This window comes from Sparus aurata, chromosome 12 (assembly GCF_900880675.1).
Source record: "Sparus aurata chromosome 12, fSpaAur1.1, whole genome shotgun sequence".
NCBI lineage: Eukaryota > Metazoa > Chordata > Actinopteri > Spariformes > Sparidae > Sparus > Sparus aurata.
Genome location: NC_044198.1, coordinates 14,347,472 through 14,365,205, shown reverse-complemented (window position 1 = coordinate 14,365,205; position 17,734 = coordinate 14,347,472). Strand labels below are relative to the sequence as shown.

The following is a 17,734-nucleotide window of genomic DNA, read 5'->3' as shown; positions in this document are numbered from 1 at the left end:
GCTTAGCCTATTTGGCAGCTCCTGAGTCATGCAGGCAGCTGTGCTAAACAGTTGCCTAGCCAAGTAACGTTAACGTTATGTCATGTGGTTGCAATTAAACTAAGGTTAAGCTGTTGTTGCGACTCTCATAACAAAACACAATATTTTACTGCTAGCCTAACTGTTACTCTGTTTCCACGTTAAGAGAACATACCACTGTGCAGTTTATAGATAGAGCACCATGCCGCCAATTTGCCCATCCTTTTGGTGGCTCGGTCCGCGGTTTTAGACAGAGGGCTTTTGGAAAAGGAGGAATATTAAGCCTCCGTTTTAGAAAGACAGGCCGGCACATTGCCACCCTTACGTTGGAGCAAATGTGCCGCCTTTTCTATCTAAAAAGGGCTACTTTTTACGTTGTTGAGGCAACTTCTCACGCGCAGGGATCTGTGCAGTTAGGTCTGGGCTCGTGTGGGCGAAGGGGGCGGGTGAGAGTTGTGACCAGAGTCATAGGGGTTGTGACTGTCTGAAGTGGGCGATTTGATGTGTCTATTTCTGTATCAAGAACTGTAATTTTTGCCGGAAAAAAACGTCCGGGGCAAGGTTTAAAACATCCAGGGCTCTAGCCCCATTAGCCTAGGGCTAACGACGCCACCGGCGCCAGCCACCACAGAAACATATCTTCCTCCAACCATTTGTCATTAAACTTGTATCTCCCCATCTTAGCTCATCCCTTGCTTGTTAGCTAGCTAGCGATGATAACACAAAACACATAAATGTAACATTAAACTTCTATTAAGGACCTTTTAGGTGCAGGAATTCTTTCTTTTCCAATTCTGGATGCTGACACTGAAGCAAAGCTTGCCAAATCTTTCCACTACAGGACGAATGCTGCTGACCTCGGTTATTCCTTGCGCTGGGTTCACTCTGGGTCAGCACTAATCTGCAAGTATTAGCATGCTAACATTCAAAACTGAGATGATGAACATTGTAAACATTTCACCCGCTTAACATATGCATGCTGCAGAGCATGCAATTTGACCCATTCTCACACCACACACCACACTTGACATTTCTCACGCTTATATTTTCCCATTCAATACTCTATATTTATTTTTTTAATGATAATAAACTTTGGTCCTCGCGGCTTGCCGTAGTTTGAGTAACTCTGATTGACTGACCGAAATAACCAATCCCAGACTAATCCATCAGTCCTTTGTGCCTAAATCTAACCAACCACGGAAGGCACCACGCAATATAAACCAATCAGAAGCAACGTAAGGCGGGTCTTGGCGTCTCTAACTATCTTTCACACACAACAGCGCCGACATTTAAAACCCACTCGTCGTTCTCCTGCGTTCTGTGGTTGGACTTGTGGCGGTTCTAGACCAGTTTTAATAGCGGGGCCAGGTTGGGGCCGCCTTTTTTGTTAGGGGGCACATACAACCCGGAAAAAAGGATAAATCCCTCATTCAGACAAAGCAGTGTTTACAATTTCAGCAATTTTGATTGGGTAGTAAACTGCTGAGACACTTTATTTCTGCCTTTCCCTTCAGAACAAAATCATTGCAAGAAATCTGTCATTGTATTATTAATGCAGACTCCCTGTCAGGGGGGCCACAGAGGGGTCCAGACTCAGAGTTACGGGGGCTCTGGCCCCTGTTGCGGCCGAACGCATCATGACACTAAAGTCTAACTCTTGTCATTTTCTGAAACTTGGCAGCCCTGCATGCTGTCATTATGAACATGCTGCCGTGCTTGCATTAGCATTTCGCTAGAACCGCTGTGCTAAAGTGGAGCGTCACAGAGCTGCTAGCATGGCTGTAGACTCTGCTGTATAATTGTGCTGAATCTATACTGTAGTGTCTGCTGTGGTTCTTTCTTAATATTGCTGTTACTTTAAGCCATGTCACACTTTTTTTCTTTTATCAAAATCACCTTCCCACATTTGCAGTGTTTAGTATGGTTGCCAAGGTTGCAACATCTATAGTTTCTCTGTTGATCCATGTGAGTGAGCATCAATTGTTGCGCACGAACAGGAAAGTGCAGGGAGTTTGCCAGGTATAGGCAAATCCGTAAGATGAAAACATGCAGATAACAGAGGCTGTGAGACTCACGCACACATAAAACACCCATACTACTAAGAGAGGAAGTAGTCAAACAGTCTGCTTATGTCACAGACAGAACTGGAGAATACACCCCCCCACCCCCCCTCACTTAAAAACACAGACTCACGCACCCAATGCTTTGTCACACTCTTTCACTATCTCTCGGGACCTTTCTCTCTCCGGCAACAACAGGAACTCACACAGATACACTGAACAAACACCACTTTATACACCAACCACTCGGACATAGCAGAGGCAGCTGGGAGTGTTGTCTGAGATATGGTGAGTATTGCTCAACTGGCAACTCAAACTGATCACAATTACGCCGGAGGACTGAAAGAATGCTGCCGTTGTAAATCTTTGTTATAAGCATTTTATACTTATGAGCAGAAGGCTTTGAATGGATATTGTGAGTATTTCTTTGTAACAACACCGTCAAGTAAACGTGATTGTTTTTTACATAACTTATGTGAAGATTCATTCTTCTACACGAGTTTGACACGGTCTGAGCAAGTTGCTCCACGTATGAATAGAGAGGAAGAGCTGTCAGACGTAAATTGAACCATTGCATTCAACAGAAATTGGACTACAAAGTGACATTTGTGATTTATGGGCTCTAGTTATTATTTTATAATGTTTTAGACCCATGATAATATTATAATTCAATTCTATGTTTGATATTCAAGGCATTTTGTGCAACATTTCTTCACATGAATTACGTAAAAACAGGTGTTGTAACCGCTGTTGCTCACAGCAAGAAGGTTCTGGGTTTGAACCTGCTTAAAATAAAATAAAATATAATTTAGAGAAGATGAAAGACGAAAACTGGCCCCTCACACTCTGTGCCATTCTGCTCTTTGCTCCTTTTCCAGTTTCCTTTCTTTTCTTTTATAAACCTTTGCATGTTCTCCCTGTGTCAGTGTGGGTTTCCTTTGGGTGCTCCTGCTTCCTCCCAGGTTAACTGGTGACTCTAAAATGTCAGTAGGGGTGAATGTTAGTGTGGATTGTGTTTGTAACTGTGTCAGCCCTGTGATGACTTGATGACCTGTCCAGGGTAAACCAGGCCGCCCATCCCTACAGATAATGAATGGACATTTGAGACGCTCTGTGTCACATTTCTTCACATAAATTGTGTCAAAAAAAAGTCACCACTTTTTTTTAGGTTTTATGTCAACTAGATTGTGCAACAACTTTGCTTTCCACTTTTCATCACACTGGAAATAGAAACTATGGTTCCTCTTTGCTTTTACCAGCAGATCTCTTTCTTCTCTCAGTCTCATCAGGTCATTTGACTCTAGACATCAGCATTTTAATTTATATGCGGCATCAGGGAAACTAGCTAGGTAACACCAAACTATCCAGCAGTTGATATGTGGCCAACATAGCAATGCTGCGGTTCTCACTTCTCCCCATGAATTTCCACATTAAAAGTGACACTGCACTAAAAGAACACTAAACTCATCTAAGCCTACCTAGAATGTGTCAGTTTATTGGGTACAACTGGTTGAAACAAATGCAGCTTATACAACAGCCCTGCCATAAATCCTACCTTTATGAAGGTTACAATGTTTGAAACTGTGTTGAGTGAACTTTATGGTCATATTGGCTGTCTGAATGATCTTAGTTTGTGGTCCTGTTCAGCAGTTTCTCAGGATTCGACAGAATGTGTAGGATTTTACCAAATTGCAACTGCAAAAAACATTTACAGAAGTAGCACTTGCAACTGTCGGGTGCAAAACATATTGGGTAATTTTTAGTTTGCTGCGGTTGAGAAACAGAAGGGTGATGGGGGAACTTTCCTCAGTTTCCCTGATTTCATATTCAGACGCCTGTCCGGCCTCGTGTTAACGCGCCTTGTTATGCCCCCTACTGCAAGATGCTACTGGCACGAATAAAGTGACACTCCACCCAAAACCTAATTTTGGAGCATCAAATACGGAACTTTAGATGGCTTGAGGGGTAGTTGGTAAAAAGTAAAAGTTGTCAGTTGCTTCGTCAGTGAGGAGAAACAACTGAGGACAATTTTTCACGGTGGATTAAAACAGTACAAAAAACGTACAAACCTGATCCACCAACATTATCCATTTCTCCACCGTCCATTCACATGCCAAGTATGCTATTTAGCCAACCTATGGGTGAATACATTGCCTCTGGGTTACATTAATGCTTCTTTATATGTCAGACGCTCAAACTGGAGCAGTTTTAGCCATATCTTGGATGATGGATGGATGACTGGACAAGTCTATGGACGATTAGATTGAGTTGTTTAATTTTGCTGGACTGTGGATTTCTTCATGAAGATTCATGAAGGATTTTCCACGACAGTCACCAAGGATGCGACTTCATGCACACCCCGGAGCACTTCGTCGAAGTGCTGCCCTCCATTCGATGACAGAGAGCAACAGTAGCTAATGTTTGTAAAGAGTCTGCTCACATAAACAACTGGCCCCCATCACAGCACAGAAGTTCCACAGAGCCCCTTTAAGGCTTTAAAAGGTCCCTGGTTGATCATCTTTGTCAATATTTAACCAAAACCATTATCTTTCCCACAGCTTCCTTGCAGCACCACAGCACTTTCATCTGAAACACTACAGCCAGAAACAGTCAGCGTATCATATCATCAGTAACATATCTTGTTAAGAGACAGGTGTCAAAAGAAGACAAGAATCTGGAATCTCTATTCCACATATCTGTACAGATTCAAGAGCTGACTGAGAGACCAAACTATGTGTGATATCAGGCTATACAAATACGCTTGACTCGGCTTTTTCACTATCACAAACATCATACTGAGATCATTCTAGTCACACACAGTCGCCTCTTTTCTGTACTGGTAACTGCATGCCTCAGTGTTTATACAATCATTAACTGGGTGTCACTGGATGAAATACAAATTAGATCTGACGTTCACTGCACTTCCCATTTAGCTTTATACATTTGTACTTTCCGTTGTACAGGTTTCCCTTACCTGTTCTTATCTCCACTTCCTGGTCCAGTATAGTGCCACTGAGTTAAAACAACCTCATTAAAATAGGTGTGGCAGCTGCCTGTTCACTCCAATGTGACACAGTCGCATGATACTGCGTCCTATCGGCTATTTTGGACACATTATGGATGTGCTGAGGAGGTACTGATGCAGCTCTACCAACATTTGGTGCTCGTAGAACAGACTTTCAGAGTCCAGATGTTTGAATGGGTTATCTATTCACGTTATAGCAAAAGCATCACTCCAGAGATATTTCTGTAGACTCGTTTTCAGTGTGATGCAAACAAAAACAGATCAGCAACACAACATAAACCATTGTGTAGCTGAGTCTAATTCAACCTCAAAACAGGCATACTGTGAACTCACTTCTTCAACAGATAATACCTCACAAAAGTACCCTTTGTTTACCTACACTGGTGGATATGCATACCGTTTATAATTAACCTGTGTGTCTATAACAAAGATAAGCTAATACAAAGTCAATACAAACTGCGGTCTGAGGTCTTCACATAGCCGCTACCTGCAGTGACGAACCACTGTATGTTAGTTGATTGCTCAGTAGTAAATGTTTTCACTCCTGTACATGAATTTGCTTCCCAGTTCTCATCTCTGGAGGCAACGTTAACCCAAATAACTGCCATAGTTTAAATGAAATGGAAAAGAGCTTTTCATCTGACAAATAAAAGGACCTATGTTAGCCAGAATACAGGACTTATCTTATCTAATGGTGCTTGGAAAAACTCTTGCATTTCTGAATCTGAGACAGTGAGTCCCCTTCGAGTTACCCTAATGCAGGAATTAGCATAACACTGTGGTCACCGCTGTTTCTCATTGTTTTGTCTGACTCACCAATCGCATTTCACTAAAGGCATACATCGTGTAGCCAGGTTTTATAAGGGTCTCTATCACCTTCGCCAAAAACTCTTTCCTGAAAACGGCAAATCTGAGCAGGCACACCAGTGTATTGTGTCGTCTGGTGGGGTTCATTTATGTTTTTTTTTCCTGCGTTTTAAGGAGCCACTGTAAAGGAAGATGGGAGAGTGGTACCTAGCTGGTCACAATCTGCAACATCATTGCTAGTTGCAAGTAAATCCTCAACATTGGACCTTTAAGGGATGAAATAATTTCTGTCATATATATATATTATGGGAGGGTCCTGTTTTGTGCAGTCTAGGAGGTGATGAGAGTATTTACCTCTTGTCAAAACCGAACACAAACACAAAAGGAAATGGATGTATTATGTTTATTTTATGATTGAGGCTTATAAACACCAACCCTGGGTGGTTCAAACATTTCGCTGTGGATAACAGACACACAGACAACTGGCAACTTTCTGTTCCTTTGTGAACTTTTAAGTCTGTCTAGTGAGGTTTGCATCTTTTTTCCTTTAATTCCTCTTTTTTCTTTTATCCAGTAGTTTCTGTTTCTGTTTTAGGACTAGAAATCATTTCATATTACAGCGTTCACATACGTATTTTATTTTCAATTTAGTTTTTTGAATTTTGGTGATTAACTCACCTTCTCGTCACCCTCTGCTCTTTCCAGGCCAACAAAGCTGACGTGAAGGCCATGCTGGCTCGCTTCCAGTCAGCCGGGGGTAGCACTGACGAGTCTTCTTCCACACCGACGATTGGACGCATCAAACAGCCCTTGCACCCTACCCTCTCCTCAGGCCCGGCCATACAGTCAAAGAAACCTGTCTTGGAGAGCCTCTCAGGCAGTGCGATAAATGTTCCTCCTAAACCTAATTACCTGAAAAATACAGTATCGGCTAAAAGTGACACAGACGCCCCTGAGCCAAACAAAGCCAAGGCTCTGGCCAACAGGTTCGCAAACGCCCAGGAGGACACAAACTCCAACAGCAAACCATTCGTTGGTAATAAACTTCAAACACCCCTGAAGCCACCAATTTCACATGCTCCTGGCCCTGGACAAAAGCCCCCTTTCAACAAACCCTCTCTAAGCTCCACCCTGTCAGACTCCAAACCCACCTTTCCTAAACCCTCTCCAGCAGTTACCGCCAAACCCAGCTGGGTGAAAGAAGACAGCGGCGGGGGTCCGACTGGCTCCACACCACCCAAATTACCACCTTTACAACAAAAACCAAGCAGCAGCATTTTGAAGTTACGTCAGCAAAACGATGATATGCCAGGAGCTAACACGGACACAGCAAACAAACCTTTACCTCCAGCGAGCGCCGCTTTTAAGCCCCCCACCAACTTCAAGAATGCTCAGAATATGTTCAACGTGGATAAGGACAAGTCTGAGCAGTCAGTTAGTGGCGTGAAAGCAGATGAAGCCCACAAACCGCCCCTCAATGCGACAAACTCCGTCCCTCCTCCCAAACCATTAGCCAGTAAAAAGCCTAGCTTGAAGAAGCCGCCAAAGCCTACTCCTCAGGCCAGCAGCGTTAACGGTGATGACACTTCAGGCCCCAAGCGTAACCCCCTCCCCAACATTTTAGCTTTGGGCCCGGCTCCTGCCAAGCCCAACAGACCCCCCAAAGTCAACCTGGAGAACTTTAAAAGAGGTGCTGAGGGCTCTGATGGTAAGTTGGTCCTGGATTACCAGGTTTGTTTTATACTGACACAATAAACTTACAAAGAAATAGTGATTGTGGGAAGATGCGACCAACAATTCAGTGAGTGAATATACATCAGAATTAACACAGATGAAATCTGTCATCAGTACGGAGCGATGCATTATAGAGTTGCATGTTGCAGTCACAGGCACCACCAAAGTAATAACGGCTTACTGTAATGCTCTCAAAGATGCGTGATCACACTTTCAGGGTCCTAAATAAACTCAAGCAAGCGTTCCTCATTTAGATGCGACACTAACTTCCCAATTTTACATTGGCAGGATGTAAAGAGCTCAGTTAAAACTTATTTTCTTGCCTAACTTCAGAACCTCTTCAAAAATGTACAGTTTCTTTCTTTTGAAGGGTTCCTATATTAGTAGTTGCTCGATTGATTCTTGTGAACAGTCACAAAGGCATGAAAGAGTTGCCTCATGATCAATGAAGTTTGGGCCTTGAAATTGAAATGAATTGAATCCAAACAAATGAACTGATTAATTAACTGAACTTCAGAAGTTACAGTACAACTGCAACATATTTGAAGTTAGAGACACTTAATCTTCTTCCAGTGATGGTGTCTATATGTAATTTGTGATGACTAGATTAATTGACTAGACACTAAATACATGTCCTCCTTTTTGTTTAGGGGGCTTTGGGGGTTTTAACAAAAAAGCTGATTCAGATTATAATCTTTGTGTCAAAGTCAGCTATTTATTTTCGTCAATATATCTAGATCTTTGGAATAATTGTTCTAGGGTCTCTGCTGCAAAATATATATTGACTTAACGAACTTAACTGACTAAATACAGTCGGGGACACTCGGGTAATTGTTTCTAACAAAATCAAAGCATACATTTTATCACTTTTTCAGTAACCAACAAGTCGAAGAAATGACTTTAATTGCCGTGAACAGATGGAAAATGGAGGCTGAGACAGAGAAGGGGGGGTTTAGGGTAATTCTGGGACACACATGTGGCCACAACACTTCAACTATTTTTGGCTGCGTGTACTTCATTTGTTTCCAATATGCAATAGTGCCAAATAAGTATGCAACAAACAAAGCAAACTAAGCACTGCAAAATATGTCCTTCCAAAGAAACAAGCAGCAACATTTGGAGATAATCAACACTATCTTCAAGCTAAGCCAGGCCCTTGCTGTCTCGAGGATAAAATGACAGAGGGCAGCCAACAGACAGCAGTCTGATAAAAAAGGGGTTCCTCTTGTTTTGTTTTCTAAAGTGCATTTCCTCTCTATCACTAGCCGACTACTTTGGACAGACGCTGTGAAAGCCGCTCAGAGGTGTGAAAATACTTGCTTCACAAGTCAGTGCAGTTTGAGTGAAGGCGGCAGTGTGTGCCCTCCAGTTTACTTTGGTTATCTGACCCGTCAGCGCAAACAGCTTTTGTTCATGCCGACAATTTTAAGATGTGTTTATGCTTCAGATTATTTTGCATTTGGTACATTCTGTACAAATTTAGTGCGCGTTAAACAGAACTGCACAGTAGCTCAGAGCTCATGATAAGAGACCAAAGTCACAGAAACACACTTAGTTCCTCTATTTGCCCCGGCCAAGTTCCCTGTCCAGTTTCCCTCTTTCCCTCCCCCCTTCGCTCTCTGCTCTGACAGCCGAGTTTGTTTCACCACATGGGGAAGTAAGTTCCAGCAAACAGGGATAGTTTCGAGTGAGAATCTCTGTCTTTGGACACATACCTGAACTGATATCCAGTCAGGGGTGAAGACTGACTTTTGGCTGGCATGCATGATAAATATACGTACACAATCGAAGACAGAAGAATGAAATTAACAACTCTGATATTTGCAGATACTTGTGCCCCCTTTGGTTTTCTCAGGAGCCTAACTGTTCCCCATTCAAGCCTTGAATATACTGCATATTCTGTCATTATTATGCGCCACGCTACATTTAAGGATTTAGGATTTCCTATAATACATGATAAGGCTTTTTTTTCTTGGTGAATCGCTCGTGATTGGTCTTTTAGAGAGGTAAATTGTTGGCTCCTGAGCAGTGGTGGAATGTAAGTACATTTACTCAAGTACTTATACGAGGGTATATCCAATTTGGCCACTTTATACCTCTACTCCACATAATTTCTGAGGCACATATTCTACTTTTTTTCCCCTCTAGTAACTCTCCTACAGAAGACGATTAGGGCCACATATGAAAAATGGATTTGAGTTCTAAAATTAAAAGTGCAATATGTAAGAATTTTAGTTGAAAACATGAAAAAATTTAATTATCAACTGAGAACAAATAATATATATGACTGTATGACAACTGTGTAATGTGTTCAGGAGATATCTACTGAAGTTAGCATGCTAACCAGCTAGCCCAGGCCTGTCTGGTCTGAAGCCCCTGTGCTAGCGGTGTAAATGCTAACACTTCCCTGGTGCTCTGAGCTCCCAGTCTGGACCGCTACCTGCAGAGATAACTGAGCCGACCTGCTAGCAGCAGCTAATCAGGAGCACTTAACAGTCACTCTAGTAATATGCTGCCCCCTATTTGTTTAGAGTATTTGACAGGTGGCCAATACTTACATATTGCATCTTTAATGTCGACATTTCGCTAAGACTTCAGTTTACATTTTAAAAGTTTCTGTACTTTCCTGACTACAAAGCATATGATGAGCTTATAAATTCAATAAAGGATGACTAATTCTATTCCAGTAATATAAGGCAACAGGACCCCTTCTGCTTTATAATGGGTACTTTCACTTTTGACACAGTACTTTTATATACATTTTTCATCATAAGATTCCCAGTACAGGACTTATAAGTGTTTTCACATTGTTTTTGTCTTGTTTTTTTTGTTTTGTTCGCTTGGTCAACAGAACTAGTTTATCCTCTAGAGACTGATAAAGTCATCTATCCAACTATTTATCTGCACATATATGCTACATAAGTGAGACACTGAAGGCCATTGGTGAAGACATTCTTTTTAACACTATATAAACACTATAACACCATGTGTTTTTGTTTCAGGTCCTAGCACCTTTAAGAAACCCATCATCCCGACTCCACCAGCCTCTCACCCCAGTAACCATAGCAACCACATGCCCCCAAGTCAACCTCCTCAGCCTGCACTTCCTAGTCTGCCCCCGAGACACCCTGGATCCATGTGAGTCACAAACATCCTCACTGTACAAATGATTTACGCTGTATGTATGGATAACGTAAATCCTGAATGTGTTTTTCAGGATCCAGACAGAAGACTTCTACGATGATGTTGATGAAATCAGCAATGCTCCTCCACCACTACCACCATCCGCAGGTTTAGTAACAGTTACTTTTCAAATCAAACGTGATGCGTCATGACTGCATGTTGCAAGAGTCTTAGCACCACAGGAAGACAGAAGAGGACTGTGTGATGCTGAACCTTGTACCATATTTACTAACAAGAAGACACAAATAACAAGAACTATATTAGTCTGTTTAGTCTGTCTGCTGTTTGCTAAATCTGTCGATAACTGTCTAGACGGTCTAGTTTGATACATGTACATGTTGTTCTACAAAATACAGAAAAAAACAAGAGATAACATGTTTGAGCAGCTCTCTGTGACGTAAGTAAAACACTACAGATAGTCCAGTCTGAAGTGGGAGTCAGATCGCGATCACAGCTTTTCCACAAGGACAAAAATCTCTTGTAACGCTAATTCATTGTTTTCTCTTTAGGTCACCCGAGTCAGAGGGCAAAGGTGAGACACGCTGAAACACTTACATAAATACAGAATTACATGTGCACATGCAGGCACACACTCATATAAGAGCATACATGTGTGCTCATCGAAACACTAGAGGCGTGCGGCACACGCCTTTTATTCATGTCTTCTTTGTTCCAGGAGGAAAGTGATGATGATGACGGAGAGACGTACGAGGATCTTGATGAACGATGGTGAGATATTGTTATTGTTAAACTTTTTCATGTTTATCCCACTATTCACTGATTCTGCCCGGTCTGCAAGTCCGATTTAGATTCCAAATTGTTAATGTATTTATATGTATGCATGGACTAGTGGAGCTCTTTGCACTATGTTTATTTATATTCATGTCTAATGCTGTGGCTGTACAGTGTATTCTTCAATCATTTCAATATACAATTCAATATAACATTTTTAATGGTTTATTTGATTTATATACAATTAATACATATATATGAATGAATTAATTAATTACTTTTATTATTGTGTCATGCATACTTTGTATGCCCAGCCCGCATGGGCTTATAGGACACCAAAAAAGAAAAGAAAGAACCAAACCAGATCCAGAGCACAACTGGATCAGCACAATATCATCAGCACATCAAAAATTAATTAAACAAATGTACCTGTCGTCTTTTCCAGGCTTGAGAGATAAAGCTAGCAGTTTTAAACTCATTAAAATTAAACAACCACTCCAGCTTCTGCTCATCAGAGCACCAAAATATTTCAGGGTTTTGTCCATAGATTTCATGAAATAATACCTCTCTTAAGTCATCATCTGCACAGGCACTAATGTAAGAGTCTCAATCTCTGTTTATAATACTGATACTACTCTCTGGTGGTTGTTTTGCAACACTACATGAGGTCATTCATTCTCACTTGGCTGTACTTTCAATTGATGAAAATAGAGAAGCAGAAGAACAACTGAGATAATTTTAAATTCAAGCTGAAATAGCTTCTAAGTGGATATCAGTCATGTAGTTGGGGGTGATTGGGTGTATTTCCTCAGATTGCTAAAACTTGAAAAACTCTTTATTTATTTTTTGTAATATATTGTCTGTGTTTCGTATTTTTAGAAGTCCTGTATTGTGATGTACTGCAAATTGGCTTAGGCTAAGATACTGTGATATTTACCATAATTGAAAATCTAAATAAATGAATACTCTTACTGCCCAATAGTCAAATAGTGCAAAGTGTCAGGTACACTGCCACGGAGTAAGCTGCCTCTTGTAAATGCTTTTGTTTATCAATCAAATCGCTCACAACTTAGACTTTTTTTTCTCTACTTCAAACTTTCTGGTGCTCTCTCTCTGTCTTGCTTTCAAAAGGGAAGCGGCGGAACAAAAAGACAAGGTGAAAGACGACAAGGAGGAGAAAAAACGACTGGAGGCTGAGAAGAAGGAGCAGAAGGAACGTGAGAAGAAGGAGCAAGAAGCCAGAAAGAAATTTAAAGTGAGTGAGAAAGCCTGAAATTCTGTTGAACTGGCTATTACACCTCGAAGGAGTAGACCGACATTCGGGGACATGCTTGTTCACGTTCCTGCCGAAAGGAAGATGAAACAATCAATACCACTCTTAGTGGTGTATGCTACATATATGAAGCAAGTGCAAGCAGCTGATTAGCTTAGCTTAGCATAATAACGCAGGGGGAAACTGCTAGCCTAGCTTTGTCTAAATGTAAAAAAAATCTAATGTAAAGGTCATCAATTAGCACGGTATCGCCCATTTGTTTAATCTTTTACACAAACATAAAAGACAAGATTTTGGTTTACCAGAAGTGTGTTTTTCCAGTCTTAATGCTAACCTAAGTTAAGCTAAGCTACACTAAGCTAAAAATCCCCCAGCACATGAATAATGCTTAATAAACGACTCAGGAACAGGTGTATATCCCAGACTTCTTAACAATGACATGTATAACACTGCTGTCACACGCCTCTTACATCCATTATTTATTATCGTACAGCGCATTTTGCACACATGAATAGACTTCATCTGCTCTTATTTTTTTGTTACTTACATGTTTTTGTAGCTCTAGAAAAAAGTGACAAATATCTTGACCTGTTAAAGTTTTGTATGTGTGTGTTTTCATACATGTGTTAGTTGGTTGGAACCCTGGAGACCATCCACCAAGGGAAGGCTCGTGTGGATTGCCGTGGCAGTAAGACTGACCTTGCTCTGAAGCAGGGAGACAGCCTGGACATCATCCGTGTCCAAGGCAACCCAGAGGGGAAATGGTTGGGACGGACGCAGGATGGATCCAGTAAGCTCATGTCTTTGTTCCCCATATGATTGGCGTTTACTTGTCGTACTTCACCTTGCTTACATCTGTAAATGCATGACAAGACTTGAATTACACCTTTCAACCTTATTTTTTGTTCCATCTATTAGATTAATTTCTCTGGTGTTTGTTTCTAACAGTTGGTTATGTGAAGACAACTTCAGTGGAAATTGACTTCAACACGCTGAAGAATCGTAAAGCTCAGCAGGCGTACGACCCCGAGGTATACGATGACATCGATGTGGCCTCCTCTGACAACAGGTACCAAAAATCTCTAATCATACAATCTGATTCCCAGAAAAGTTGTAAGAATGGAGACAAGGACAAGTGAAATGGTAGGAGCCACTGGGCCCAGAAGTATTGTCCCTCATTAGAAAACTGCCAATAGGAAAAACCCACCACACAATCATATCTTCTGTCCGTCTCTTATATATATGGTATGGTATTCTGTTCTCGCTTTGATCCAAAATCTTAACAGAATAAATAGTTTTATGGAATATGTCGATTACCCTTCTCGGCAATAGTTGGATGATCAGATTGATACTCGTTTGTTGGATAAACACCTACAGCCAAATGCTGGTTAGCTTAGCTCAGCACAAGGAATGGAAACAAAGGGAAACAGCTAGCTTGCCTCTGTCAAAAGGTTTGGAAAAAGCAGCCCTGATGCTCAATAATTTACAGGTTATATCTTCCATATGTGGTGGAAATGCTCTGTTTAACTCATTTCACATTTCTCCAGTCTATGAGAAATTAAAGTTTACTAAATGTTTTAATGTCCATATCAAACTCTTCTCTCTCTACAGTGGGATGAAAGGACCAGGAGGTATGCTTAAAATTATTTAAAGAAATTATAATCATTTAATCATTATATATATTATCATTATTGATTATTTCATTATATTCAGTTACAATCTTGGATCCAGTAAATGTCGGGATGATAAAACGTGAACAATTACATAAAGTTTCTGCTTTTGTCCTGCAGTTGTATTACCTCCGCTACCGGGAGAGGGAGGAGAAATATATGATGATGTTGTTGATCCAAACCTGGAAGTCAGGTGGGAGCTGATTCCTTTATTTACAACATGGGTAGATGGGGAATTAAAAGTTTCATTACAATATGCCTGAACTCTTTTAAAAAATACAACAAACACTGAATTCAAGTCAAATGTATACAAGGGAAATATTCAAGTAAACACAAAAGAAATGCAGATCTTTTCATCCTCGGTTGGCTCTTTAGTCCCTTGGACTCTTCTCCTACGAAGCCGCGTGGCTTCCTGCGGATGTTTGACCGGGCCAGACGTCCTGCCAGCACTAAAGTGTAAAATACACTCAGTAGTAAGACTGACCACAGATCTACTGTACACTGTGTTTAATCCCTAACTTTTAGCCGTCCTTGCCTCACAGCAAATCAACCCCTTCACGTCTTACTAAATCACACTAAGGGATGTTAATTCGCAATTTGAAATCTAAGCGCTCTTTCCTGTGGTTGCAATCAGTGCGGCTGATTATCTGTGTTTTTTAATCTCTAATCTTTAATCTAATCCAGTCATTTGCATGTCTGTAACTGTGTGGCTGTTTACTTAATCAGAAAATCAAAGGCATCCTCTGCTAACACTGTCGAAAGCAAGTTTTAACAAGTATACTAATTAAAATGTGTTGTAATTCATGAATATGATTATTAATTTGGGCCGAATCATGGGCTTGAATATTATTAACACACTTTTAATTAATAATATAAACTATGTAACATTTTAAGAATTTTTCTTCTGTTGTGCCAGAGTGCCTCCACCCAGCCAGTTTACTGCAGATGGGAATTCAGGTACCACCTACTGTGATAATATTGTCCTTCCTTGGATTTTCTTCTGTCTTATCCATCAAAAACAAGACGATGTGTGCTTTGAATATCCATACTGACTATTGGAAAGCATACTCTTTCATAAATTTATGTTGCTAGTCGTTTTTTGTGCCCCCTCAGGATGAACGTTTACATCAGGTATCAAAGTTTGAAACTTCACATCACTGATTTCTCCCATGTACTTCCCCAGATCATCCAGCAATTGATGAGGAAATCTACGATGATGTTGATTCGCAAAATGTGCCTCCTCTTCCTCCCCTCAGCAGGTACAATTACATCAACCTTAAAACATGATCACCTGACAATAATTCTCAACAATTTCGATCCAAGATTTGCATCAACTACAGAACCTTTAGATATTTCACTTAATTTTTGTTTCTTGCTCTCCAGTCTTCCAACTTTTAAAGGCAAAAACAAGGAAGAGATGGACCCAAAGAAGCAGAAGAAGCTTGAGAAAGAGGAGAAGGAATTCAGGAAAAAGTTTAAAGTTTGTCTTTCCATTATGTCTTTTAGCATGTTTAACAGCTCTATAGTGCTAAAAATTTAATTTGAAACACTATCAATTATATCTTTTTTCCAAACATTATTTTGTGCAGTCAAGAATGTCAAATGAATATTTTTTCATACTCACACGATGTCATTTTTCACTCTCTCTCAGTATGAAGGGGAGATACAGGTGTTGTATCAGGTGACCATCAGCCCGACGCTCACTAATAAGAAGTGGAGTGGGAAAGAGCTTCCAGTCAAAGCAGGAGAAACCCTTGACGTCATTGTTAAAGCCGTGGATAACAAACTGGTCTGTCGGAACGAGGAGGGCAAGTGTGAGTATCCGCTGCTTGCTATTAAGAAAATAATTCAGCACATGTATTTAAGATTCCCTGACGACTGCTGTTTCATTCATTGCACCACGACATTGGACCGTCCATCCATCTAACATCTGCACTTATTTTACAGTTGGTTATGTTTCGACCAGCCACATTGTTTCAGAGTAAGTTCAGCAAGCATTTACACATTAGTACGCACACTCACACACTATAAGGAGAGATTTAACAATGTACTGTCGGTACTGATCATTTGCTTCTCGTTCACAGTGATGGTGATATCTACGATGATATTGGCGATGGTATGTTATTCCAGTAAATCTTTCGTCCTTCATGTAAATATATAATTTGTATATATCAACACATTGGACCTAAATCACAACCTTTAATCAATGCTATGTTTTCTTTCAGATTGCATCTATGACAACGATTGAGAAACATCCTGCACTGAGTTCATTTTTTACAATGATTGTTGTTCATGTTATTTATTTTGTCCACTGATGACACACAGTACATTGGGAGTTGCTTATGGTTGACCTTATATTTAGAATATTTCACTTCATTATTTATCACTCAAAATTAGAACTAGCTAAATAAATTGGACATGTGGGTGATGATAACGTCAGGCTAGTTCAAATTCCATTGAGCAATGTCATCATATCAAATTTCGATGCTTCAAAAAAATTACTTGCAATATCTCAAAATGGAAAACATTTGTTTAAACAACAGTATTTGCATATATCTGTTTTTCTGTTTTCTTCATTCTTTGGCTCTTTTGGACTGCCTTCAGAAGCTACAAAGCACTCTATTTACATGTAAGCTTCTACTGTGCAATTTTATAAGACTAGCTCCATGTCTGATCTAAAGTTTTAAACATTACTTGCTATTCTGTTTTCAAATAATGTCCATGATATGATACCATATGTATTGTATACGCCATTGCTATGTGCTAAACTCCTCCTAAGCGAGCTCTGGTGCCGCTAAAATACTGTACATACATTTATGACATAAATTCATACAACTGGGGAGTAAAAGAATTTGTTTGATTTTTTTGGTTCTGTTGTTAAAGTAAAGGCCTGTCTGCTTTAGAGTGCATAGTTTCCATGAGTACATCTCACAATAACATGCACAATACTTTGTATTGTTGGGTTTTGCTTGTAAACTTGAATGATAGCGAGTGCAGGTGTATGATGTGAGTACGGCTAAAAGGAGACCATTTTCAATTAGGTAGGCAAATTTTGAGCAGTTTTCTTAGTTCAAGCAATTATCGGTTAATCATTGATGATATATGAATTATATTGGACCTTTTTCCATTAGAAAACTGTTTGAACCAGTGACATGGTCTGTGTCTGATGCAAAATCAGAGACAGCCACATCAAGTGTTAAGGAACGGATAAAGTAAAGTTATTTGAATGACA

General features: G+C 40.3%; 1 protein-coding gene across 3 annotated transcripts; it reads left to right on the top strand.

Annotated features, from left to right (window-relative positions):
• The first annotated feature begins 2,222 nt into the window (after positions 1 to 2,222).
• fyb1b (FYN binding protein 1 b) lies at positions 2,223 to 17,404 on the top strand. Of its 3 annotated transcripts, XM_030436668.1 has the most exons (19): positions 2,223 to 2,366; positions 6,616 to 7,618; positions 10,647 to 10,782; positions 10,862 to 10,935; positions 11,337 to 11,359; positions 11,504 to 11,556; positions 12,691 to 12,814; positions 13,463 to 13,622; positions 13,781 to 13,901; positions 14,444 to 14,463; positions 14,623 to 14,695; positions 14,878 to 14,958; positions 15,419 to 15,459; positions 15,686 to 15,761; positions 15,886 to 15,982; positions 16,154 to 16,316; positions 16,450 to 16,483; positions 16,587 to 16,618; positions 16,728 to 17,404. In XM_030436668.1, the coding sequence occupies exons 1-19, from the start codon at positions 2,364 to 2,366 to the stop codon at positions 16,748 to 16,750; spliced, it is 2,337 nt and encodes a 778-aa protein (XP_030292528.1). In that variant the 5' UTR covers positions 2,223 to 2,363; the 3' UTR covers positions 16,751 to 17,404. The 3 variants fall into 3 exon arrangements, 2 of the variants coding, with proteins under 2 accessions (XP_030292528.1, XP_030292530.1); XM_030436670.1 differs by lacking the exon at positions 14,878 to 14,958; XR_003986267.1 differs by lacking the exons at positions 15,886 to 15,982; positions 16,154 to 16,316; positions 16,450 to 16,483; positions 16,587 to 16,618; positions 16,728 to 17,404 and having other exon boundaries at positions 14,878 to 14,975.
• The last annotated feature ends 330 nt before the right edge of the window (positions 17,405 to 17,734 follow it).

Bases quoted from the DNA above. Each gene is read 5' to 3' on its own strand.
- fyb1b (XM_030436668.1), top strand. The intron at 14,464-14,622 runs GTATGCTTAAAA...TTTGTCCTGCAG, and splicing joins TGGGATGAAAGGACCAGGAG to TTGTATTACCTCCGCTACCG. The intron at 14,959-15,418 runs GTAAAATACACT...CTGTTGTGCCAG, and splicing joins CGTCCTGCCAGCACTAAAGT to AGTGCCTCCACCCAGCCAGT.